The 23,102-nt window shown below is 37.6% G+C and overlaps 1 protein-coding gene across 2 annotated transcripts in view; it reads right to left on the reverse strand.

The window, feature by feature from the left end:
* DMRT1 (doublesex and mab-3 related transcription factor 1) overlaps window positions 1-23,102 on the reverse strand; it is a 147,789-nt gene that overhangs the window by 122,215 nt on the left and 2,472 nt on the right. Inside the window, exon 2 of one of the 2 annotated variants that reach the window (XM_069088200.1) lies at window positions 18,003-18,177. In XM_069088200.1, coding sequence (XP_068944301.1) covers window positions 18,003-18,177 — 175 coding nt within the window. Of the gene's footprint in view, window positions 1-17,994; window positions 18,178-23,102 lie in introns of both variants that reach the window. The other variant, XM_069088197.1, reaches the window with a different exon arrangement.

A 23,102-nucleotide genomic window follows, 5' to 3' on the forward strand; every position in this document is an offset into this window, starting at 1 on the left:
AAAAAAAAAAAAACTGGAGGTAGCTAGGTGGCACAGTGAATAGAGCACTGGCCCTGAAATCAGGAGGACCTGAGTTCAAATCCGGCCTCAGACACTTGACACACTTACTAGTCGTGTGACTTTGGACAAGTCATTTAACCCCAATTGCCCTCCAAAAAGCAAAAAGAAAAAAAAAAGAATCAGAGTATGAGAGCAGGAGGGGATTTGGGGGGGGGGGGGAGATCCAGTCCCTTTCCCATTTGTGAATTAAAAAACGGATCCTGAGAGGGGACACCCTTGGGCATTGTCCCACCTTCCTCTTTTAATAAAAAAACTTTTATCAAAAATATTATTAATGATTTTTAGTGACAGCAATGTTTCTGAATATGCTTTATCATTTTTTTTAAAATTGTAGTTTAACAAATACCTTTGCTGAAATTCACCTAACAAATTTCTATCTTCCCTTATGTTAATCATTCTTACAAATTAATCAGATAATATTGCATTTATATATGGATATGTAAATATATACACATATATATTTAAGCATACACTATTATGGAGAAAAAAATGAGAGACAGAGAGACAGGAGAGATGAGTGAAAATGTGCCTAAATCCCAAAGAAACTCTTCATCTGGAAGCTTTTTAAACAAGTTGGATAAATCTTGTTTCCAAAGTTGTTTACTTTTTTTTTAAGGATAAGAGTTTTTACAGGTGACATACTTTGCTTTTGATAACAAAATCTTAGTTTTAAAAACCTTTTTTAACCATGATGGCTTCATACTATCAAGTAGTTAATATCTAAAGACATAATATACACTTAAGGGTTCATGGTTGATGAAAATGGATATAAATCCCTATTTCAAGCAATCTTGATAAGTTTCTCATTTGGGACCAACTTCTTGTAAGATCTTATGTATTGTCACCAATCTTCTTATAATGTAGTTGATAAAAAGACTGTAGTATAAAGTGCTGTTTAAAGTTCCTTTAAGGGGAGGCTAGTTTGCGCATTGAATAGAGCACCAGCCCTGGAGACAAGAGGACCTGAGTTCAAATCTGGCCTCAGAGGCTTAACACAAAAACTAGCCGTGAGACCTTGGGCAAGTCACTTAACCCCAACTGCTCTACCTTCCCCCCTCCAAAAAGTTTTAAAAAAAATTTTTAAATAAAAAAATAAAGTTCCTTTAACTTGCAGAACACTAGAAAGCAACTCAGGCTTTTGGGCATTGTAATCAGAATGGCTCTCCAAATCAGAACTCACAAGCCCCAGTGTTTACTTTTACTAGTTGGTCAAAGGAAACAGTTCAAATAAGGTATTTCTAGATTTACCTGGAATTAGGCAGAGGTCCCCTGACAAATGTTTAACAACTAGCTTTCCCCTACAAAAAAGTACACAAAGCATGCTTTAAGTTTCATATACATTATTAACATTTGCTCCATTTCTTTCTTAAGTCTAGACAAATCAAGAAAACAATAAATCAAGTCCTAATGTGTACCATGGCCAATTCCTTTAGGAGTAAAGTGCTGAAAATTTAACAATCAGATTTCCAGTTGGATCAAGCTGGATTTAGCACTGGCGGTAGCCTCTGACTGAAGGTCACATGCCACAAAAGTTGCCCATCTTGCATTTTAGAGATGAATTATCCCATGTTATTTCCCTTCACGCATTCTAGGGACTAACCAATGGTACTTGTGTTATCCCTCATGCCCATTTCTGTGCCATCTTGAAGGCTATCCCTTTTGTGGTTGAAACACAAGGGGCCATGGGCCCAGAGATGAGATCACATGGCAATTGGGAAGAGAAACAACCATGGAGAAGATAAGGGGAAGGAAGGAAGAACCAGGCTGCTTGTTTGGGGACTCAAAGTAATTCTTCTACCTAATACTGCTTCCCTCACAAACTGAGGAGAGGGTCACCAGCAAGAGACCAAAAAGAGAAAAAAGATCTATAGGGGGTAATAACATAGAAAATGACTAGAATATTCAGAAGCTTTAATTCTATGAAGGAAAAAAAGATTGGAGCAGGCATCCAAGAAATCTGAAAATAAAACTTTGGAAGAAATAAGAAAGAAAAGAAGGAAGAGAATAAATCAAAGAAAATTTCTTAGGAAAATATGCAAGGGAAAAAAAACTAAAGACCTTAAAAAGATGTAGAAATTCTGAATTAATCGCGTAATTGAGGAGAAAGAGAATGGACAAAAAAAGGAAGAAATACATAACTAAATAAATTTTAAAAATTAACAATTTAAGTACAAGTAGGGAAACAGAAAGAGGAAATGGGGAAGACAGGGGCAGAGAGCGTGTATGAATAGAGCTGCAGTTTAAGCAAAGGAGTTTAAGTAAAAGTAATCTCAGCAACAAAAAGTATTGACTTAAAAGAAGGGAACAGCAATATCACTATTAGATCTGTATCCCAAAGAGATCCAAAAAAGGAGGGGAAAAACGTATTTCTACAAAAGTAATTATAGCAGCTCTTTTTGTGGTGGCAAAAAACTGGAAATCAAGACGATGTCCAGCAATTGGGAAATAGCTGGACAAGCTGTGGTATGTGATTGTAATGGAATATTACTGTGCTATACTAAAAATGATGAGCAGAATGATTTCACAAAAACCTGGTAAGATTTATATGAACTGATGCAAAGTGAAATGAGCAGAACCAGGAAAATATTGTATAAAGTAAAAGGAATACTGCATGATGAGCTCAGCTATTCTCAGTAATACAATGATCCAAAACAATTCAAAGAACTCATGACGGAAAATGCTTTTCACATCTAGAGAAAGAACAGATGAAGTCTGAATGCAGATTTTCACTTTTGTGTAAGTGGGCGTGGGTGTGGGGGGATGCTTGATCTGTGGGGTTTTTTTCCATTTCATTTCATTTTCATTTCATTCATGACCAATATGGAAAAATGGTTTGCATGATTACACATATATACCCTATATCAAATTGCCTGCTATCTCAGGAAGAGGGGACGGGAGAGAGTGAGGGAAAGAATTTGGAATTAAAATTTATTTTTAAAACCAAATGTTAAAAACTGACAAATCAAAGAAAGCATAAACTTAACTCTCATACATTAAAAAGAGAATGTACTGGGGTGGAGCCAAGATGGTGGCTTCCACCTCCTCCAATACACGTGAAAAGTGACTCAAACAAACTTTAGAGCTACAGAACCCACAAAGTGATGGAGAGAAACGAATCTCCTGCTGAAGGCAGCCCGGCAGGCCGGCAGGAAGGGTCCACATCACAGCGGCTGGATTCCAGAGTTCCAAGGTCAAGGAGAAAATATTGCAAGCAGTCAGCAAGAAACAATTTGAGTATTGTGGAAATACAATCAGGATAACACAATATCTAGCAGCTTCTACATTAAGAAATCAAAGGGCTTGGAATATGATATTCCAGAGGTCAAAGGAGCTGGGATTAAAACCAAGAATCACCTAACCAGCAAAACTGAGTATAATGCTTCAAGGGAAAATATGGTCATTTAAAGAAATAGATTATTTTCAAGTATTCTTGATGAAAAAGAAAACCAGAGCTGAACAGAAAATCTGACTTCAAATACCAGAAGCAAGAGAAGCATGAGAAGGCAAACGGGAAAAAGAAATCATAAGGAACTTATCAAAGTTGAGTTATTAACATTCCAACATGGAAAAACGATCATTGTAACTCATGAGACTTTTCACAGTATAAGGACAGCTGAAGGGAATATATATGTATGTATAGGAGGGTGTGTGTATAAACTTATATGTGAGTGTGCATATGTATGTCCATGTATACTTTGAGAGAGGGCACAGGATGAGTTGAATATGATGGGATGATATCTAAAAAATGAAATTAAGAGGTGAGAGAGGAATATATTGGAAGGAGAAGGGGAGAGACAGAATGGGGTAAATCACCTCATATAAAAGAGGCAAGAGAAAACTGTTACAAGGGAGGGGAAGAGCAGGAAGGTGAAAGGGGATTGGTCAACCTTCCTCTCATTAAATTTGGCTTAAGGAGGAAATCACACAATATAGGAAAATAGAGAGGAAGGGGGTAAGAGGGAGGATGAATGAAGGGAGGGCAGATTGGGGGAGAGGGTAGTCAGAAGCACACACTTTTTGAAAAGGGACAGGGTCAAAGGAGAAAATAGAATAAGTGAGGGGTGGGATAGGATGGAGGGAAATATAGTCAGTCTTTCACAACATACCCACTATGGAAATGTTTTGCATAATTACACACAAACAACCTATACCGAATTGCTTATCTTCCCAGCGGGGGTGGGTGAGGAGGAAAGAAGGGAAAAAATCTGGAACTCAAAAGTTTTAAAAACAAATGCGTATATTAAAAAAAAATGTTTGTTTTGTTTTTTTTTTTCCATGCAACTGGGATATAAGATATACAGGCACCAGGGTATAGAAATCTATCTTGCATTACTAGAAAGTTGGGGGGATGGGGGAGGATATAAGAGAGAACAGATTGGGGAAAGAGGTATTCAGCAGGCTAGCTATTTTGGGGTGGGGGTAGAGGAAAAAAAATTTGTAACTCAAAATCTTGTGGAAATGAATGTTGAAAACTAAAAATAAATAAATAAATTGGAAAAAAAAATTGAATGTACTAAACATTCCAAGAATATGAGAGTGGCAAAATAGATACAAAAATAAAACCCTTTAATCTGTTCTTTACAAGAAATAAAAATAAAAGGCAAAATCACAAATAGAATGAAAATAAGAAGCTGGGACAAAAATTTATTCATCAAATAAATCCTAAAGAACAAGGAGCTGTAATCATATTGTTAAACATAGCAAAATGAAAAGATCACAATGCTGAAAGACTATCAAGGAAATCAGATTGCATTTAAAGGAACCATAAACACTGAAGAAATGTCAATGTTAAACATATTTGTACTATTATGTTCATAAAGGAAAAGTTAACCAATCCAAAAATCTACTATAGATCTGAACAAACTGATGGAGAATACAGCAGTAAAAGATATACATCTTCTGAACAGAAACATTAAAGAATATGTATTATATATTAAAGACCATCGCGGCAACTAGGTGGGGTCATGGAGCACTGGACCTGGAGTGGAAAAGACCCGAGTTCTAACCCAGCCTCTGACACTTACCAGTTGTGTGACCCTGGACAAGTCACTTACCTCAATTTCCTCATCTGTAAAAGGATCAGAATAATAGCACCTACTCACAAGCCTGCTGTGAAGATCAAATGAGATAACATTTATAAAGCCTTTTGCAAAACTTAAAGTGTGATATAAAAACTAGCTATTATTATCATTGACAATATACATCGTTCACCAGAATTTCATGGTACCTTTACAAAAATAAATCATGTATAAAAGCATAAGGAAATGGCAAATAAATTTAACACAGGAGAAATACTAAATCCATCCTTTACACACCATAATGCAATTAAAAAAACTAATTCAGAGAGTACAAGAAAAACTAGAAGATCTAAATGTAGATTTAACAAAGAAATCCTAGAGTGAGTCAAAGAATGAACAACAAACAATTAATGACTATACAAAAGACAATTAAAAATAATGAAACAAACTAAAATTTCTGAGATAACAGCTCAAGCCCTCAGAGGAAAAATTATAAGTCACTCTAAAAACATACATTAATAGAAAAAAGAGAGGATTAGGTAATTAAACATGAAAATTAGAAAATGAACAAACAAATCTAAAGTAAACATGAAGAAATCTCAAAAATAGATAAATTGAAAACTGAAAGACTATATAAATGAGAAACAAAAAAGTAATAAACTTTAGTCAAACTGCTTTTAAAAAGTAGAGGAAAAACAAATCAACAAAATAAAAATTGAATAGGATAAAATCATAACAAAATAGAAATAAAAAGGACTGTCAGAACCAATTATATATAGCTACACGCCAACAAAACTGAGAATTCAAAAGGATCACGTACAAAAATTTATCCAATTTAACAGAAAACTCTCCCCACAAAATCTTAAATGTTAATCTCCAAAAGAAAGGAAATTAAAGTAATTATGAAGAAATTACTGAAGGACTAAGGGGGGGGAGTCTTTGATTCATATGGATTTACAAGAAAATTTTCTAAAACTTCTCAAGTAAACATTTCACTGTATATTCTCTAAAACTGAGAGAGAATTCTACTGAACACATGTCATCCTAATACTAGGAAAAGATAAAGCAAAGAAAGAGAACTATAAACTACTATCATTAAATGAATATATATTCAAAATTTTTACATAAAATCTTGGCTAAAGAACTCCAGACTACAGCAAATTATATGTTATACCAAAATTCTGTCTAACAAACTAAAACAAATTATCCAGATTATGCCAAAATTATTTCTTATGATCAAGCTAGACTTATTTACATCAGGGATGTTCAGAGCATTGTAGGGAGTCACCAAAGAAATTAATAGCAGAAAATTAACTGATTTAGATTTAATTTTATACCAATCAAAATACCAATAAGTCTTTATAGAGTTCTGACAAAAATGACAAAATTCAACCAGAGAAACGGTGTACTTAGAGTATCAAGAGATATAATAGTTTTTTTTTTAAGTAGGAATAAAGGATATATAATAGACCTTGAACTGTTATAAAAGCAGTAATCTTTTAAACCAGTATCATCAAACTCAAATCAGAAACAGGGTCACTAAACTGTACATCAAAATCTGTTACCTGACATTGACTTGGAAAACCACATATTAACATGTTAATGGGACATTAACTTATGTATATTCTACTGTATTTTCACTTATTTTGTTAAATCTTTCCCAGTTCCATTTTAATCTGGTTCAGGCAGCACTCAGGGTAGCACTACAGGCCAAGTGTTTAACACCTCCAATTTAAACTATTTGGTACTGTTAACGTTAAAAAAAAAAAATAGGGGGAAAAAACTTATTTTTTTAAAAATTATCCAGAACAGGATAGATAAGGAAGAATAAAAAACATCTTAACTCAATAACCCAACATTCAATACACTCAAACATACAAATTATCTAAGAAAGAAGGCCTTATTTTCCAGTTTGGGAGACTACCTAGGCCAATACCTTACCCCACATAATCAAAATGTCACACCATAAACTCAAAATGGATATATGATGGGAATATTAAAGATCTTACTGCAAAAAATCAGGAGAGAACTACATCAGCTACTTTTCATAGTTAAGAATAGGGGGTGAATTCTTAACTAAACAAGGGATAAAGAAAAAAGCTATTCATAAAATTTCATTTAAAAATGGTTATTAACTAATTGATTGATTTGATGAAAGGGCAGGTTATAGAAGTAAAAAGAGACCACCACCCTCAGAGACCCAGACCTCACTCTGCCTCCGAACAGCACAAAACATGGGCACAGAGTGTGGTACATACAGACGGACATGTTCCAGTGGGAAACCCAACAGGAAGAGCACACAAATAGCAAACATGCTGGCAGGGCATGCCAAGGCAGGAGAGATCACAGTATCTCCTGGTGAAAGAACGACGATTCTTATTTTTTGTTGTCCATTATTCTTTCCTTGCTCCAGTTAGCCCTGAAGACGATCTACCATCTAGGGGAGGAGGCTGGGGCCAGCAAGTCTCTCCCCAGGAGAAAACTCAGTTCACAGTCCAATGGGTGATGCTGTAATGAGTGATAAGCCTTTTTTCTTGGCAGAGGAAAGCTACGGATCTTTTAGCCAATGGCTATAAAACCACTTCCCTGAAGCCAACATGCCCCAGAAACTGGACCTTCATAGGGCATGACCATAAGGAGTTAAACTCTCCAGAAATATGCAGTCTCTTCTTCATCCTGTATGTTTTCTGTCCTGCCACGAAACTCAAAGCGCACTCCTGCCTTTTCTGTCTCTTATCTGAGAACTAGAATAAACTCTAAGTAAGACTACAATTACCTCTGAAAGGGTGTGAATGCCCTTATCCATTATCCTACTTGCCATCCCTGCGACTTTTTAGACCAAAACTCTTTCCTGACCCCCACTCCCCTAAATGTTGTTTAAGCTCTTTGAGAGCAGGACCCACCATCGCTTTTCTATCTGCATCCCAGCATTTATCACAGTGTTTGGCCCAGAGTAAATGCTTATTTTTTTCCACATTCATCCAGATGCTCAGACTAAGATCACACCTGTTCTTCAATGATTCTCTTTTGCACTGTTTCCTCTGACTTCCTCAATTCAATTCTCATCTAACTTGTGGTCAGAAATCATTTTAATTTTCACTATTTATCATATCCCTTGTGTGTGGCAAGCCAAGGTAGCTTCCCGTTTCAGTACCAGGAATGAGTTTTTGTACTAGCCGACCTCCATGCCATGAACTCCCTCTCTTCAGTCACTTCCTCCCATACTACCTTACATCTGTTCTCTGTGGTATGTATTCCCATAGACACATACATGCAACTTGTCTTGCCAATTAGGATGTAAGCTCCCCAGGAGCAAATTATTTCCATCTTCATACTTTTACCCCCATTACTTAGTATATACTCTCTTAATATCTTGAATATACCTAGTTATTTATCAGTTGTCTCCCCCATAGGAACATGAGGTCTTTGAGAGGAGGGACAGTTTTTCCAAGAGTCTACTTGGTAGATCAAACACACATACACACATACACACACACACACACACACATTATTTCTCTAGTCTTCTGGAAATCTTGGCCAGTGTTTGAAAAAGGTAGGAAAGAAACCTACTCAAAGATAATCAGAATCTCTAAAAAGGGAAACAGAAAATGTTGTGTTTAATAAATGTTCATTATCTTCACTTGATTACATTAGCAAAATGCCTGAACACAGCAGTCCCTCAATAAATGACAAATGCTTCGTTTCCTGATTAATCACCGATCAGGGACAGCAACAGATGTTTGAACAAAATTTTATATTTTTGTCCATTTCACAGATCTTAAAATTTTATCACCTGATGGCCAACCTGATGACACAGAGCATCGCCCATTTCCATCTTCAAACCACTGGCCACAACCTGAGTTTCTCAAGTCCCCAAAAAGCCAGTATAAAGACTTTCAAGAAACATAATTGGGAATAGATTCAAAACAGTAGCTTAATCAAAGAGCATTAATAATATTTACATCTTCTTTACTGCATTCAAATTTTAATTATTTAATAATTTATGATGTTTCTGGCCCTTTGTAATTATTTCCATTTTAAAAGTTAAAATATAGGAATGATCTGATAGGAACCTAATTTTTAAAAACTACATAGCCACAATTTTTTCTTCTGCCTGAATTTGGAATTTTATTTTATGAAATTAAAATTTAAAAATTTAAATTTAAAAAACAAGAAATGTAAAATGGATAATTTTGACTACATGAAACTGAAAAGCTTCTGTACAAACAAAGCCAATGTAACCAATGTAACCAAGATTAAGAGGGAGGTGGGAAATTGGGAAAGAATCTTTACAACCTATGTCTCTGACAAAGGACTCATTTCTAAAATATACAGAGAATTGAGTCAAATTTGTAAGAATACAAGTCATTCCCCAATTGATAAATGGTCAAAGGATATGAACAGGCAATTTTCAGAGAAAGAAATTAAAGCTATCTATAAGCACATGAAGAAATGCTCTAAATCACTATTGATTAGAGACATGCAAATCAAAACAACTCTGAGGTACCACATCTCACCAGTAAGATTGGCTAAGATGACAAAACAGGAAAATGACAAATGCTGGAGAGGATGTGGGCAAATTGGAACATTAATGCATTGCTGCTGGAGTTGTGAACTGATCCAGCCTTTCTGGAGAGCAATCTGGAATTATGCCCAAAGGACTATAAATAATTTCATACCCTTTGACCCAGCAATACCACTTGTAGGGTTATATCCCAAAGAGATCATAGACATGGGAAAAAGACCCATATGTACAAAAATGTTTATAGCAGCTCTTTTTGTGGTGGCAAAGAACTGGAAATTAAGGGGGTGCCCATCAATTGGGGAATGGCTGAACAAGCTGTGGTATACGCATGTTATGGAATACTATTGTGCTATAAGAAATGATGAGCAGATGGACTTCATATTTACCTGGAGAGGCTCATACGAACTGATGCTGAGTGAGAAGAGTAGAACCAGGAGAAATTTGTACAGAATTACAGACACAACGTATGTGTGATGACCAACTTTGATAGACTGGACTCTTCTCAGCAATGCCGTGATATAAGTCAATCCCAAAAGACTCATGATGGAGAGAAATATGTGCATCCAGAGAAAGAACTAGAAAGAACTGAGTTTAAATCCAGATGGAAGCAAAATACCTGATCTTTTTCCTTTTCTTGTTTGGTTTTATGTCCTCTTTACCATTTTTCATTCCATCTGTTACAATTCGTCTTTATAACCTGACTAATGTATAATGTGAAAGTATTTACAGATCCTATACTTGACTATAAGCCGCCATGGGGGGGAGGGGAGGAAGGGGGACAAAATGTGAAACTCAAGGAATTGTGGAATTGAATCCTATAAACTAAAAGGAAACAAACAAATTAATTTTAAAAATTAATTAAATATAAAAAAAACAAGTATAAGGGGCCAAAGTGCCAGGAAACAAATTCCACAATCAATCTTAGTGAAAATGTTTTGACAGTTTTGTTGAAAAAATTTTGATGATTCATTTGAATGTACACAGAGATCATCTTCACCAACATGAAAACGAAATGGCGTATGAACTCTGTATGAAAGCTTCATTTATTAACAGGACTTTAAAAATGTTTTCAAACCCACTCAAAGACATCAGGTGTCTAATAAAGAAAACGACAGAAAAGCAAATCTAATTTACCTACTCCTCAGAAGTCTAACAATATGACAATCAAAAAAAGAACCTTTCTGCTAAAGAATCAGAAATTTTTATTAGCCAATCAAGCGTTTATTAAGCACCTAAGATGTGCCCCCCCAAAAAAAAACTGTTTTAGTGCGCTAGGAATGCAAATGCACTGAATGAAACAATCCTTTCCCTCAAGGTGCAATTACTGTGTCCAATACTGGGCACAATCTTCCTCCACCCTCACATTCCCACCCTAAGTTGAAGGGTACACTGAGGACAAATGGGGAGCTGAAGAGAAGCCCCATCAAATGTTAGGGACCAAGCTCATCCGGTCAAAGCAGCAGAGATGAGCAGGACCAGAGAGGCTCCAGCTGCCAAGACAACAAGCCAGGATGAGTGGGAGGTGGTTTAATCAGGGGGAATAGGGGAGTGGCAGCTCCAGAAGCCCAGAGTGCTCCCAAAGGGAGGGCACAGAGATAACATTCAGGGTTTCACTTACAATGAATAGAAGGGAAAAAAGTTTCTTAAGGAGGTCAGAGAATCTGGACCATTACAGGCATCCAGAAACTGTGATAAATAACTGGCTACCACAAATGCCAGAAATTAAAGGGACAGTCATCATAACTACTCTGACCCCATTCTAGCTTCCCTATTCAGCCCTATCTATCCCTCTGAAAGTCCCAAGGTCGTAGGAATTTTGCTCATTTTCACAGGAAGACTAAAATGCCACCAGGCAGCAGGAGCAAACAGGCCTATGTGGAAACCTACAAAGTTGACAACATCACATTTCTAAGCCCTTTTCACAAACACCATCAAGTTTATCCCCTTCTTCCGAAAAAGAGGTGCATACACCCTATATGACAGGGTGCAAAATAAAATAACCAATACTGCTAAACTCAGATGACATTCCCAAGAAAAACAGGCAGTCCAAGAATTACATACGTATCTGCTAATGCAAGCGTTCTTACCTTTTTTCTTTATTAGAGATCCCATCCCTTTGGTAACCTAGTGATAGCCCTTCTCCAAGTAATATTTTTAAATGCATAAAATAAAATATATAGTATTAAAAAGGGAAATGGCTATATTAAAATAGAGGGAATTTTTTTCCTTTCCAACTTTACAGTTCCCCTGAAATCTGGCCATGAACTTGTTTAGGGTCCTCAGACCCCAAGTTAAGAACCTTTCTGCTAAAGAATCAGGTGAAGCTGCATTTCACTGGCTGTAGATATAAGGAGAAGAGGAAAAAATGAAACAGAAAAGGAGGGTGTCAGTAATACATAAGGTTGTCCAAAAAATAACTGAGAGAAATGTCAATTACACATCCTTCCTACAAATAAAAAATGAAGCATTACCCTAAAATGTTATATGTATACATATATACACCAATATGGACAGAACTAATTATGGTAAATTACAATTTAGAATAAAAATTTTGCTCCTATCTATAGAGTTCAATTTTCTTTCTGAAAACTTTTCCAAGAAAAAAAGACTTTACAGATGGGTATTCTCATCTACCATCTAATTCTGCTAACATAATAAACACCAATGAATGGAAAATCTTCCACAACTAAGTTTGAGAGGCAATTTCTTTTAAAAGATCTCAACTACAGAGAGGCACTGGGAAGTGTAAGAAACACACCGCTGGGCTTGGTGGCAGGAAGAAACGTGTTCAGATCCTGCTCTGTGTCCCTTATTTGCTGTGACCACAGGAAAATCTTTTAACCTTTCTATGTGCCTCAGGCATCTCCCTAGGAGTTATCTATTAAGGTTGCTAAGTTGGTAGAGGGAGTTCCTCAGAGGAAATCACAAAATCCTTCCCGTACTTTGCCTGATGATGACAATTTTAACCCAGAAAATCAAGTACACACACACACCCACACACACCCCATTTCTCAAGTCTTGTGGCAGTCTTGACCAGTGTTTGAGAGAGGTAGGAAAGAAACCCACTCAAAGGCATCAGGTCTCTAACAAAGGAAACAACAGAAAATCAAATCTAATTTACCTACTCCTCAGAACTCTAACAATGTGACAATCAAAAAATAACCCACAATTTTTTTTTTTGGCTTTTTGGAGGACATTCGGGGTTAAGTAACTTGCCCAAGGTCACACGGCTAGTTTTTGTGTTGTGTCTGAAGCCAGATTTGAACTCAGGTGCCACCTAGCTGCCCCAATAACCCACAATTATTCAAGTACTTTTAATACTTGCCAAAGAATGGTTATTCTCTTGGCAGCCAAAATTAAACTGGTCTGGTAGAGAGAGTACTGGATTTGGGGTCGGGGCCTGGGTTCAAATCCCAGTTCTACCACTGTATGGCACTGGAAAAGTCACAAATTCTTCACCCGTTAGTGTGGTCATGTGTACAGTAAGGGCATCAGAGTAGAGAATCTCTGGATGCCTTCTATCCCAAATGACTCTGAGGACACCTAAGTGATCTTCTCTCCCAGTGCAGCTCTAATCTAAGCTGGTGAAAGGAATAAAATTGCTTTGAACATAGAAATCACTCGATCCATATTTACTCAATCTAATAAAATAACCAGATATCAACTAAAACCAACTGTCAGTAAACGAATTTAACCACTTACTCCCTACTTAGAAATGAGTACTTTAAAACCAGTTAACTTGGGACAGTTTCTAAAGAACTAGTCATTAAGCCCAAAGGGCTATAAAACTGCAATTGATCCAGGAATACCACTGCTTGGCCCATATCCCAAAGACAGCCCCCAAAAAGGGAAGAGGACCTATCTCTAAAAAATATCTATAGCGGGTCTTTTTGTGATGGCTAAGAACTGGAAATCAAAGGGATGCCCATCAATTAGGGAATGGCCAGAACAAATTGTGGCATATGATTGGAATGGAGTATTACTGTTCTGTTGAAAAATGACAAGCACGGGGCAGCCAGGTGTCACCACAAATAAAGCACCAGCCCTGAAGACAGAAGGGCCTGAGTTCAAAACCAGACCTCCGACACTTAACTAGCTGTGTGACCTTGGGCAACTCACTTTACCCCAAATGCCTACCCCCTCCTAAATAGATAGATAAATAAATAAATGAATAAATAAATAAATAAATAAATGACAAGTAGGATGGCTACAGAAAAACCTGAAAATGCTTACATGAATTGATGCATAGAACAGAACCAGGAGAACGGTGTACAGCAATTTTGTTCTAGGTAGAACTGTGAATGACTTAGCTATTCTCAGCAATGCAATGATCCAACACAATCCCAAAGGTCTGAAGAAACATGCTAGCCACCTCCAGACAAAGAACTGTTATTGATTGAATACAGACTGAAGCATGCTGTTTTTCACTCTCATTTTTTTTCTTTTTGTTCAAGTATTTTCATACAAAATGGGAAAAATATGGGAATGTTTTCCATAACTGCACATGTATAATTTTATCTGATTGCTTACCATCTCAGAGAGGGTGGAATAGAAGGGAGGAGGGAGGGATAAAATTTGGAACTCAAAACATTAAATTAAAATGTTAAAAAAAATAAAAAAAAACCAACTAGTCATACCTGGGAGATTCCTGACAATAAGGAAGTGACCTCTGAAATTTTCCCATGTTAAAGAAGGTACTACATTAAAAACATCAATCAAATCAAAGCATATTATTTTCACTTTATTTTTTTCATGTTTCTTTTCTTTTTGTTATATTTCTTCTTTCACAACATGACTAATATGGAAATGTTTTACTTGATTGCACATGTGTATATCAAACTCCTTACCATCTTAGCAAAGGGAGGAGTAGAGAGGAAGGAAAAAAATTTAAAACTCAAAGTCTTATATAAAAAATAAATGTTAAAAATTGTCTTTGCATGTAATTGTAAAAATAATAAAAATTTAAAAATTGTAAAAAAATAAAATACTCTCGACTGGGGGAGTATCAATCCTCATCTGGTTTCCATTCCCAAATGAACTCGTATTTACAAGTTCAATCTCACTTTTTGGATCCCATGTGGATATTCATGTCTCAACTTTGCTCACATCTTAACAAGACCCAAAAATGATCAATCTCAGTAAGACAGAAATCTCTCCTACAACTGGCTGATGCAGCAAATGGTGGCAAGTAAGAACTGCTGGGCAGCAGAGTGAATGTAGTGCCCAACCTGGAGTCAAGTTCAAATCTAGCCTCAGACACTTACTAGCTGTGTGATCCTGGGCAAGTCACTTAACCCTATCTGCCTCAGCTTCCTCATCTGTCAAATGAGCTGGAGAAAGAAATGGCAAACCGCTCCAGTGTCTCTGCCAAGAAAACCCCAAATGGGGTCACCAAGAGTTGGACAAGACAGAAATGACTTGAATAACAACAGAGGCAGCTAGGTAATACAGTGAATACAGCAGTGGGTTGGGAATTTAAAAAAGACCCAAGTTCAAATCCAGTGTCAGATACTTACTAGCTGTGTGACCTTGGACAAGTCACAACCTTTCTGAGCCTCGGTTTTATCTGTAAAATGAATGAACTATCCTCAGTGGGGTTCCTTCCAGTTGAGGCTTTTCCACAGCACAGTACTCTGGCTAGCAGAAGAGAATGGGGATCACTTCCCTACGGACATCCTCTCTACCTGAGTTAGCTTATAAAGCTCTCCTTCTGAAACCAGAATCGTCTTGAGTGCTTCTCAAGGTCCTTTGGCTCCTGAAGGAAGAAGAGAATCTTCGCCCTCCTCTGACCTTGAACTTTCTATCCTGCTCCCACACATCCTGTGTGTGACTTGCCTCTGAAATGCCCTGCCGGAACGAACTGATGTAACTTGGAGAATTCCGTCTCTCTTCTCAACACCGGCCCTTACACCGGGGAGGTCGCCCACCCCGACACTCCCTCCTCCACTCACAAGATCAGTCCTCTCAGTCACATCGGACTCTGAGACCCCATCAAAGATACTACATCGTTTGCCATTTCTTTCCCCAGCTCATTTTCTAGATGAGGAAACTGAGGCAGAAAGTGACTTGCCCTGGGTCACACAGTAAGTGTCCGAGGCCAGATCTGAACACAAGAAGATGACGACGCTTCCTGACTCCGGGCTGGGCATTCTATCCTCTGTGCCTCCTAGCCACACTCAGGTAAATCTGGGCAGGCCCTAGCTTCCTAGGCCGGCCCTGACTGAATTCATCCTTCTCTAAATGTAACTGTCCTTGGTGAGGGAAGCGAGGCAGCACTGTGGGCCCGACTGATGCTGGGTCATGACATTACCCACCTCCCAAGGGTGCTGGGAGGATCCAATGAGACAAAATTGATGAAGAGGTGGTACACAATTATCACGCAATAATAATGCTGTTAGTACAGTCTCCCTGGAGACCAGTGACAACCACCCTCCAAATCACAGAATACATTATCAGAAAGGAAGCTCAGAGCTTGTCTTTTCTAGTTCAAGACCCTCATTTTATAACTAAGGTCAAGAGATGGGAAAGGACTTGTCCAAGATCATACAGACTGGTCTTGTTTACACTAAACCAGGCTTCACCCTTCTGCCCTCGACATGATGATGCTGTGATGGGACTATCCGACTCTCTAGATTTGTTTTTCCCTCTTTATCCAAATCCACCTCCTCCCGACTCATTTTTCCTGGGCTAACCCCCAAAATCCGAATTTCCATGACCTTATCAAAGACAACACATTGATGAAATATCGCAAACTGGCTGAATCCTGTAAGAATAAACTGGAAGCCACTGGATATGATTAAGTATAACATGGGCAGACCTGTGATTTTTAATGTCACTCTGGCAGATTTCTGGAAGGTGGACTGTTAGGAGGAAAAGCTTGAGGAAGGGAGACCAATTGGGAGGCCAATGTAATAGCTGAAGGGGGAAATGATAGGCCCTGAACAAAGGTGGTGCAGCTAAGTGGTATAGTGAGAGTCAGGATGATTCAGCTCCCTGGCCTCAGACACTTACTAGCTGTGTGACCCTGGGCAAGTCACTTAACCCTGGTGACCAATGTGAGCTAGAGAAAGAAATGGCAAGCCACTTGAGTATCTCTGCCAAGAAAACCTCCAAAGGGGTCACAAAGAGTGAGATACCACTGAAAATAATGAAACAATAAAAGGCGATGGCTTTTTTAAGTAGTAAAACGGGGCAAAATGCCAGAGATCTTTAGATGAACTACTGACGTGAGAACTGTAGATAAGTCTGATGCTATGAAGACTTGAAAGTTTCCACGCCTTTGCACATCATTTGAAAACATTCAGTTGTTATCCTTTCTCAAAAAACTGTGTTCCAGTCCCTATTTCTCCAGCTAGAGGGTATAGTTGTTAGGGAAACTTTCTTTTTTGAGGGATAGAAGTTCTTCAATATTATTTTATAAACAAATTTTATTTTTTTTAATAGATTTTATTGATTTTTTGGGGGGTCTTGTTTACATTTACCCCAATATCCCTCTCTATCTTCTAAAAAGTCATCCCTTACGATGAAGAAAAAAACTAATCGTTTCAAAAAACTGTGAAATTCTATTTCCATGGAAGTCTCACTTCTGTAAAAAGGAAGATGTCTTCTTCTACCTCGTCTTTAGATCTCCTTCATTTTATGACTTGTATCACAATCTGGGGGAGTCTCTGGGGCACTGCTTATATATACACAGCCTTGGTTTCCTCTCTCAGTTTCCACCTAGGATTGGGAATATCTGTTCCTCTAATAAGTCATGGGGCTATATCTGACAAGATATGTCCCTATAGGACAGATGGCTGTTTCCTTCATGCCTCAAGGTTCTCCTCATTCAAGTCATCCTCTGCACAATTCCTAAAGGATTTCTCTTTAGCAGATGTGATTGTATTATTCAATAAAACTCCAGTGACTCCTTATTACTTCCAGGATAAAATATAAAATCTTGTTTCAACTTCTAAGCACACTACAACTGGGACCCACCAATGAGAGCCTGGTCTGTAGAAAAAGGCACAGTTTCCTTGGTTTGCTGCAGTCCACCATATGCAGGCTACCAGCACCCCATTACAATTGTATCTTGCATTTTTTCTGTATATGTGTGTATATGTTTTGTCTCTGCCATTAGAATGTAAATTCCTCGAGAGTCAGCAGTTTCTTTTTCTTTCTTTGGTCCATTTTCAAAACCCCTTACCACATCTTTTACAAGAAGCTACCAAAAACAAGTCCAGGAAAAACCCTTTAAAATGAAAAATGGAAAATTGGAGGGGAAAAAACTCTAACCCCTTTGATTTAGTATTGCATGTAAAGTTTTGGTCATTCATTTACTCTCCGTATTAAAAATAAAAAGGTCCAGACTTGGCTCCCCTCTTGTAAGCACTGAAAGGCTGAGATGCAAACTGACTTACCTGAAGATGTAGTTGGCGTGCTTGGAGCCTGGGTGGGGCTGCTGCTCTCAGACATCAGGCAGGAGCTGCTCCCATTATTCTCTCTCTTCACAAGCAGTTCTGCAGTGCTGGGCAAGGGAATGGGATGGCTGATGCCCATCTCCTCCTCCTGAGCTTGCTGTCTTCTCAGTGCCACCTGCAAGTTTGGGAAAAATAAAACAATTCTAAAGCACCTCTATATTTTATTTTTAGTTGAATTATCTTTACAGACATTTTATTTACAAAAGATTAATTTGGCATCAATCTGCATCTATTGAGAGCCTGCTATCACGCCCAATTCAGACAGTGCTGGGCTCTGCAGACAGTGAAGTAACACAGTCCCTGCTCTCATGGAGCTTAGAGCCCATAGGAGAAGACAACATGTATGTACTTAAGGATATTCGGAATAAATAAAGGTAGTGTAGGGACAGAGACCACTAGCAGCTCGAATGGTCAGGAAAGGATTCAAGATCACTTGAAGTGAGTCTTGAAGGAAGCAAGGGGGGCAGCTAGATGGCACGGTGCACCGGAGGACCCGAGTTCAAATCCTGGACACACTTATTACCTGGCTGACCTTGGGCAAGTCACTTAACCCCAATTGCCTTGCCTTCCCCCCTGAAAAGAAAGAGAAGGAAGCAAGGGGTTCTCACAGGTGGAGGTAAGAAGAAACACATTCAAGATGTGGGGCACAGCCTGAAAAAGGGCAGGAAATGAAATGCCCTACAGGAGGAATAGAGCCAATCTGTCTACATGGTAAAGTGAGGAAAGGTGGATGATAACAGCTATTAGCTAACATTTATATAGCATTTGCTGTGTGCCAGACACTGGGCTAAGCACTTTATTTCACTGGCCTTCACAACAATCCTGGGAGAAATGTGCTCTTGTTACCCCCTTTTACAGATAAGGAAACTGAGGCAAGTTTCCACAATTTTATGTCATCTGTTACTATAGTAAGCACCTTAATGGCAAGGACTTTCATTTCTGTCTCTGCATATCCCTAGAACCCAGCACAGTGCCTGGCACTCATAACCATAACAGGGGCTTAATAAATGCTTGTTGAATAAATGAAGTTCCCCACCCTCCTTCAGAAGATAACTAAAATATTGTAGGGAATTCATCTGCATAAACAATGCATAAAAATAATGCATAAAAAACAACGAAGGCTGTGATAAATGTCTAAAAAAGAAATGAATGCAGAGTCAATCTACAGAGAAGTCAGGAAGAATAAAAAATAAAACAATTAGTTTTGACGTTAAATGAAGTGTTCCTTGATGACCTGCCTCTAAGACAGCAAATGTCCATAGCATGATAGGGATGGAAGCATGTGCAAGAGATAAAGAGGGGAGTGAGTTATGGAAGTGACCAACCTGCAAGTTGGCTGAATGCCCTCCGCCATGTGCAGGCTACCAGGACCCCATCACAACCTTATCTCGCATTTTTTCTGCATATGTGTGCATATATATGTTTAGTTTAGGAAAAAATTTAATGGGGTTGTAGCTAAAGGGCATGGCAGAGTCAAGCTGAGAATTTTTCAAATTTTGAGGCAAAGAAGCAGCCAGTTGAGTGAGATAAATTGAAGATCTGCCAGAGAAGGAAAGAATAAATATCGGAGCAGGGTCCTCTTAGAGTAAAGAAACATGAGATCAAGGGTATAGATAGAAGAAAAAACTAGCATTTAAAGTTTGCAAAGTCCTTTAGATATATAACCTCACCGGTGTGCGCACAAACCCTGGAAGGAAGGGGTCATTATTATCCCCATTTTATTTGTTTGGGGGGGTTGTTTTTTGCTATTTTGGAGGGGGGAAGGCAGGGCGATTGGGATTAAGTGGCTTGCCCAAGGTCACACAGCTAGTGAGTGTTAGTGTCTGAGGCCACACTTGAACTCAGGTCCTATCCCAACTCCAGGGCCAGTGTTCTATTCACTGTGCCACCAGCAGCCCCCATCCCCGTTTTACAAATGAGGAAAACTGATTGGTCTAGGTTCATTCAGCTAGTATCTAAGGCAAGATTCAAACTGAGGTCTCCTAACTCCAAGTCATCACTGCCACCTGGATGCTAATAATAAAGTAAAATAAAGCAAAATAAAAGACACTCTTCCTGTGAACTGGAGGATGTAACAGGTGTAAGTGCATAAAGATGTGTAGACAAGGTCAGTGTCTAATCCCTGTGATTTTGGGGCTATCTTGGGGACTCACAAAGTTTCTTGCTACAGAAGATAATCTTCACTGGTTAAATAGAAATCTTAAAATGCAGACACACAGGGAGAATACGCTGGCACTGATCCCAATTCATACATGGATGTGAACGATTGCTGTGAGAGCCTTTCTCCAGAGCCGATTCTGATAGAAAAAGGAGGAGGAGGGGAAAAGGGAGAAAAGACTAGACAACGGCTGAGAAGCAGAACCATTTTAGTCTTGCCTGGGGAGAAAGGGGTGGTCAGTGGCATGCAAAATCACCTAGGGAGAGAATGGAGTTAGGTTGAGAGGGACAGCTTTAAATGGCAAACCACTCCAGTATCTCTGCTAAGAAAACTCCAAATGTATAAAGAGATACAAAACATATTTTTGTCTCATTATTTACAGAATAACTTGGCTCTGAGGTGGTAAAGCACCAGCCCTGGAGTCAGAAGGATCAAGCTCAAATTTGGCCTCAGACACTTACTAGCTGCGTGACCCTGGCCGAGTCACTTAACATGGATTGCCTCTAACAAAAAAAGAAAAAATTAGCTTTGCTCTGGAATCTTCTTTCCTGATTAGTAACTTTTTTCTGTGTTCTTAAAGTAAGGAAAGACAGAGGGTAATCACAGGTCCTAGGCTTGATTCCCAGCTCTGCTACAAGTCTTCACTACTCCATGCCTCAGTTTCCCTATAAGTAAAATTAAGGGAGTAGACCAAATGACCTCTAAAGACCAGACCTAGAAACCAAAACAAGACCAATGAGTAAAAGGACAAAAACATACAAAATCACAAAAAAATCTGATTACCACTTGCCAGGCTATTTGTATAGAAATTCTACTAGCCTGAGGTCCATTCCAGTTCTTGGACTGTGGCTTTAGGAATTAGATCTTTAGGCAGCCAGAAGGCAAAGTGGAAAATAGCCCTAGTCAGCCCCCAAATACAACAGAAAACAAGAAAAGTGCTAAAAGTTCCTCAATTGAAAAAAATCTTCTATAATACCAGCATCAAAATGTCAAAAGGTCTTGAACCCAAGTGGGAGGAAGCAAATTGGTCTTTGGAGATATCTAAGGCAATCAGTGCAAGACCTGACAGAAATACTACTTGCAATAGCTATTCCATCCACAGGGTTATCTGTTTCTATTAGTGGTCCTCTCTGGAGGAGAAAAAATTGTTTGGCTAAAAATAAATCATCAAAATGGGCTCCTAAAGTATTAAAATTAGTATTAGGCCAAGTCCTAAGCCCCAGATGCTACAAGGACAATAACAGGGCAAAATCACTAGGAAAAAAAGTGTGTGTGTGTGTTTTAAATAATTTCACCGTTCCTGTTTTTAAAATGGAAAATATAATTTTAAATTAAGGCCAAATGCTTCTCAATTTAAAATTATGGTGTGCTTAACCAGTCAGCAGCAGCAGAAATCCAGGAATGTGTGTTACTGTGTAAGTCCCATTGCAAAGAAATATTTTAATAATATAATGCCTTACATTTAAATAAATGCCTCATTTTATTCTCTCAACAACCTTTTGAGAATATATCTAAGTAAAAAGGCTGACCCTTAAAATCATGATAGAGACTTGTTCAACTGGTACTTTATTTTCCTAAAAGAATGTTTTTAAAGGTTCAAAAATTAAGCTTTAATTGATTTGCCTATGTTATATTTATAACTTAAATAGAGTTTCCCAGGTTAAAATGATAAATGTGTACCCTACAAGTTTATTCTAAAATTTTAAGAATGTGTTCACTTTTTACGTTTACAAAGCAATTTCCTCAAAATATATTATACATAGCCCCCATTTTACCAAAAAGGAAACCATGACTTTCTCATAGCCACACAGTTGTTAAGCACACAGCATAGCTGGGATCTGTGCTCAGTCCTTCTGACTCCAAATTCCACTATGCCACCTGAGCTATATTATAGGAATGGGGGGGGGGGAGGAAGGAGAAATTAAAATAATCAATAAGGCACGAAAGAACAATCTGGAAGCCAGTTTAAGAAGTCTAATAAATTATAGTGAATTTAAGAAAATGATTCACTATAAAATTACTTAAATATACATATACGCTAAGGTAGAGATGTTAAACTTTGGTTTGCAAAATGACTACTATACTTAACAGGAAAAATGGGGCAAAAGTTTGAAATGTTTCTATACAACAAAGTGAAAAAATATCTAGGAAATTTTATGAAAAAAAACTAGTATTGCAAAAAGTCCATTTAGAAACTATTCTGAAATGGATATAATGCTTAATAAAGAAACATACACTTGTACAAGAGATTTTTAATGGGATTTTTAATAATTTTCACCAGCAAAAACTGAAAGAAAAGTTTATTAAGAATATAATAAAAGTTTATTTAAAATATAAAGAATATAATTTAATAAGAATATAATACAGGACAGCGCAAACCAAATCCTGCTCAAACATAGCCTAGCTATGTGACCATGAGTCTCATTTCACCCATCTTGGAAAAAGATGTGTTATTTATCCAACATCACAGAGGTACTGTGCAGAAAACACTTTATCTAAAATGCAGAGAACTGTGAGCTGTTAGGCTGACAGTAGCAGCACATTATTAAACAGATATTTAAGGATTAATATAACAAGAAAAAAGTAGTATAATGTTCTAGAAATCCTGAATTGTAAATCTCAAAGAATAACATTTCTTATATAGGTTTTTTTAATATGGGAAATAAACTTTCAAAAATAAAAATAGCAAACTAGTAGCCAATATTTATATAAAACATTATGGTTTAAACTTTAAGGTTTGCAAAGCACTTTATACAAGTATATATTATATACATTATCCATAATATGTATTTAGTAATAGGTTTATTATTTACATTTATATGCTGTTATATTAACTACATTGTGTATTAATTGTGTATTAATGTATTGCTTTATGTATTTAT

Source organism: Petaurus breviceps, unplaced genomic scaffold (genome assembly GCF_028583685.1).
Source record: "Petaurus breviceps papuanus isolate PSGF00001 unplaced genomic scaffold, PetGlider_PUasm1.0 118, whole genome shotgun sequence".
Classification (NCBI taxonomy): Eukaryota; Metazoa; Chordata; class Mammalia; order Diprotodontia; family Petauridae; genus Petaurus; species Petaurus breviceps.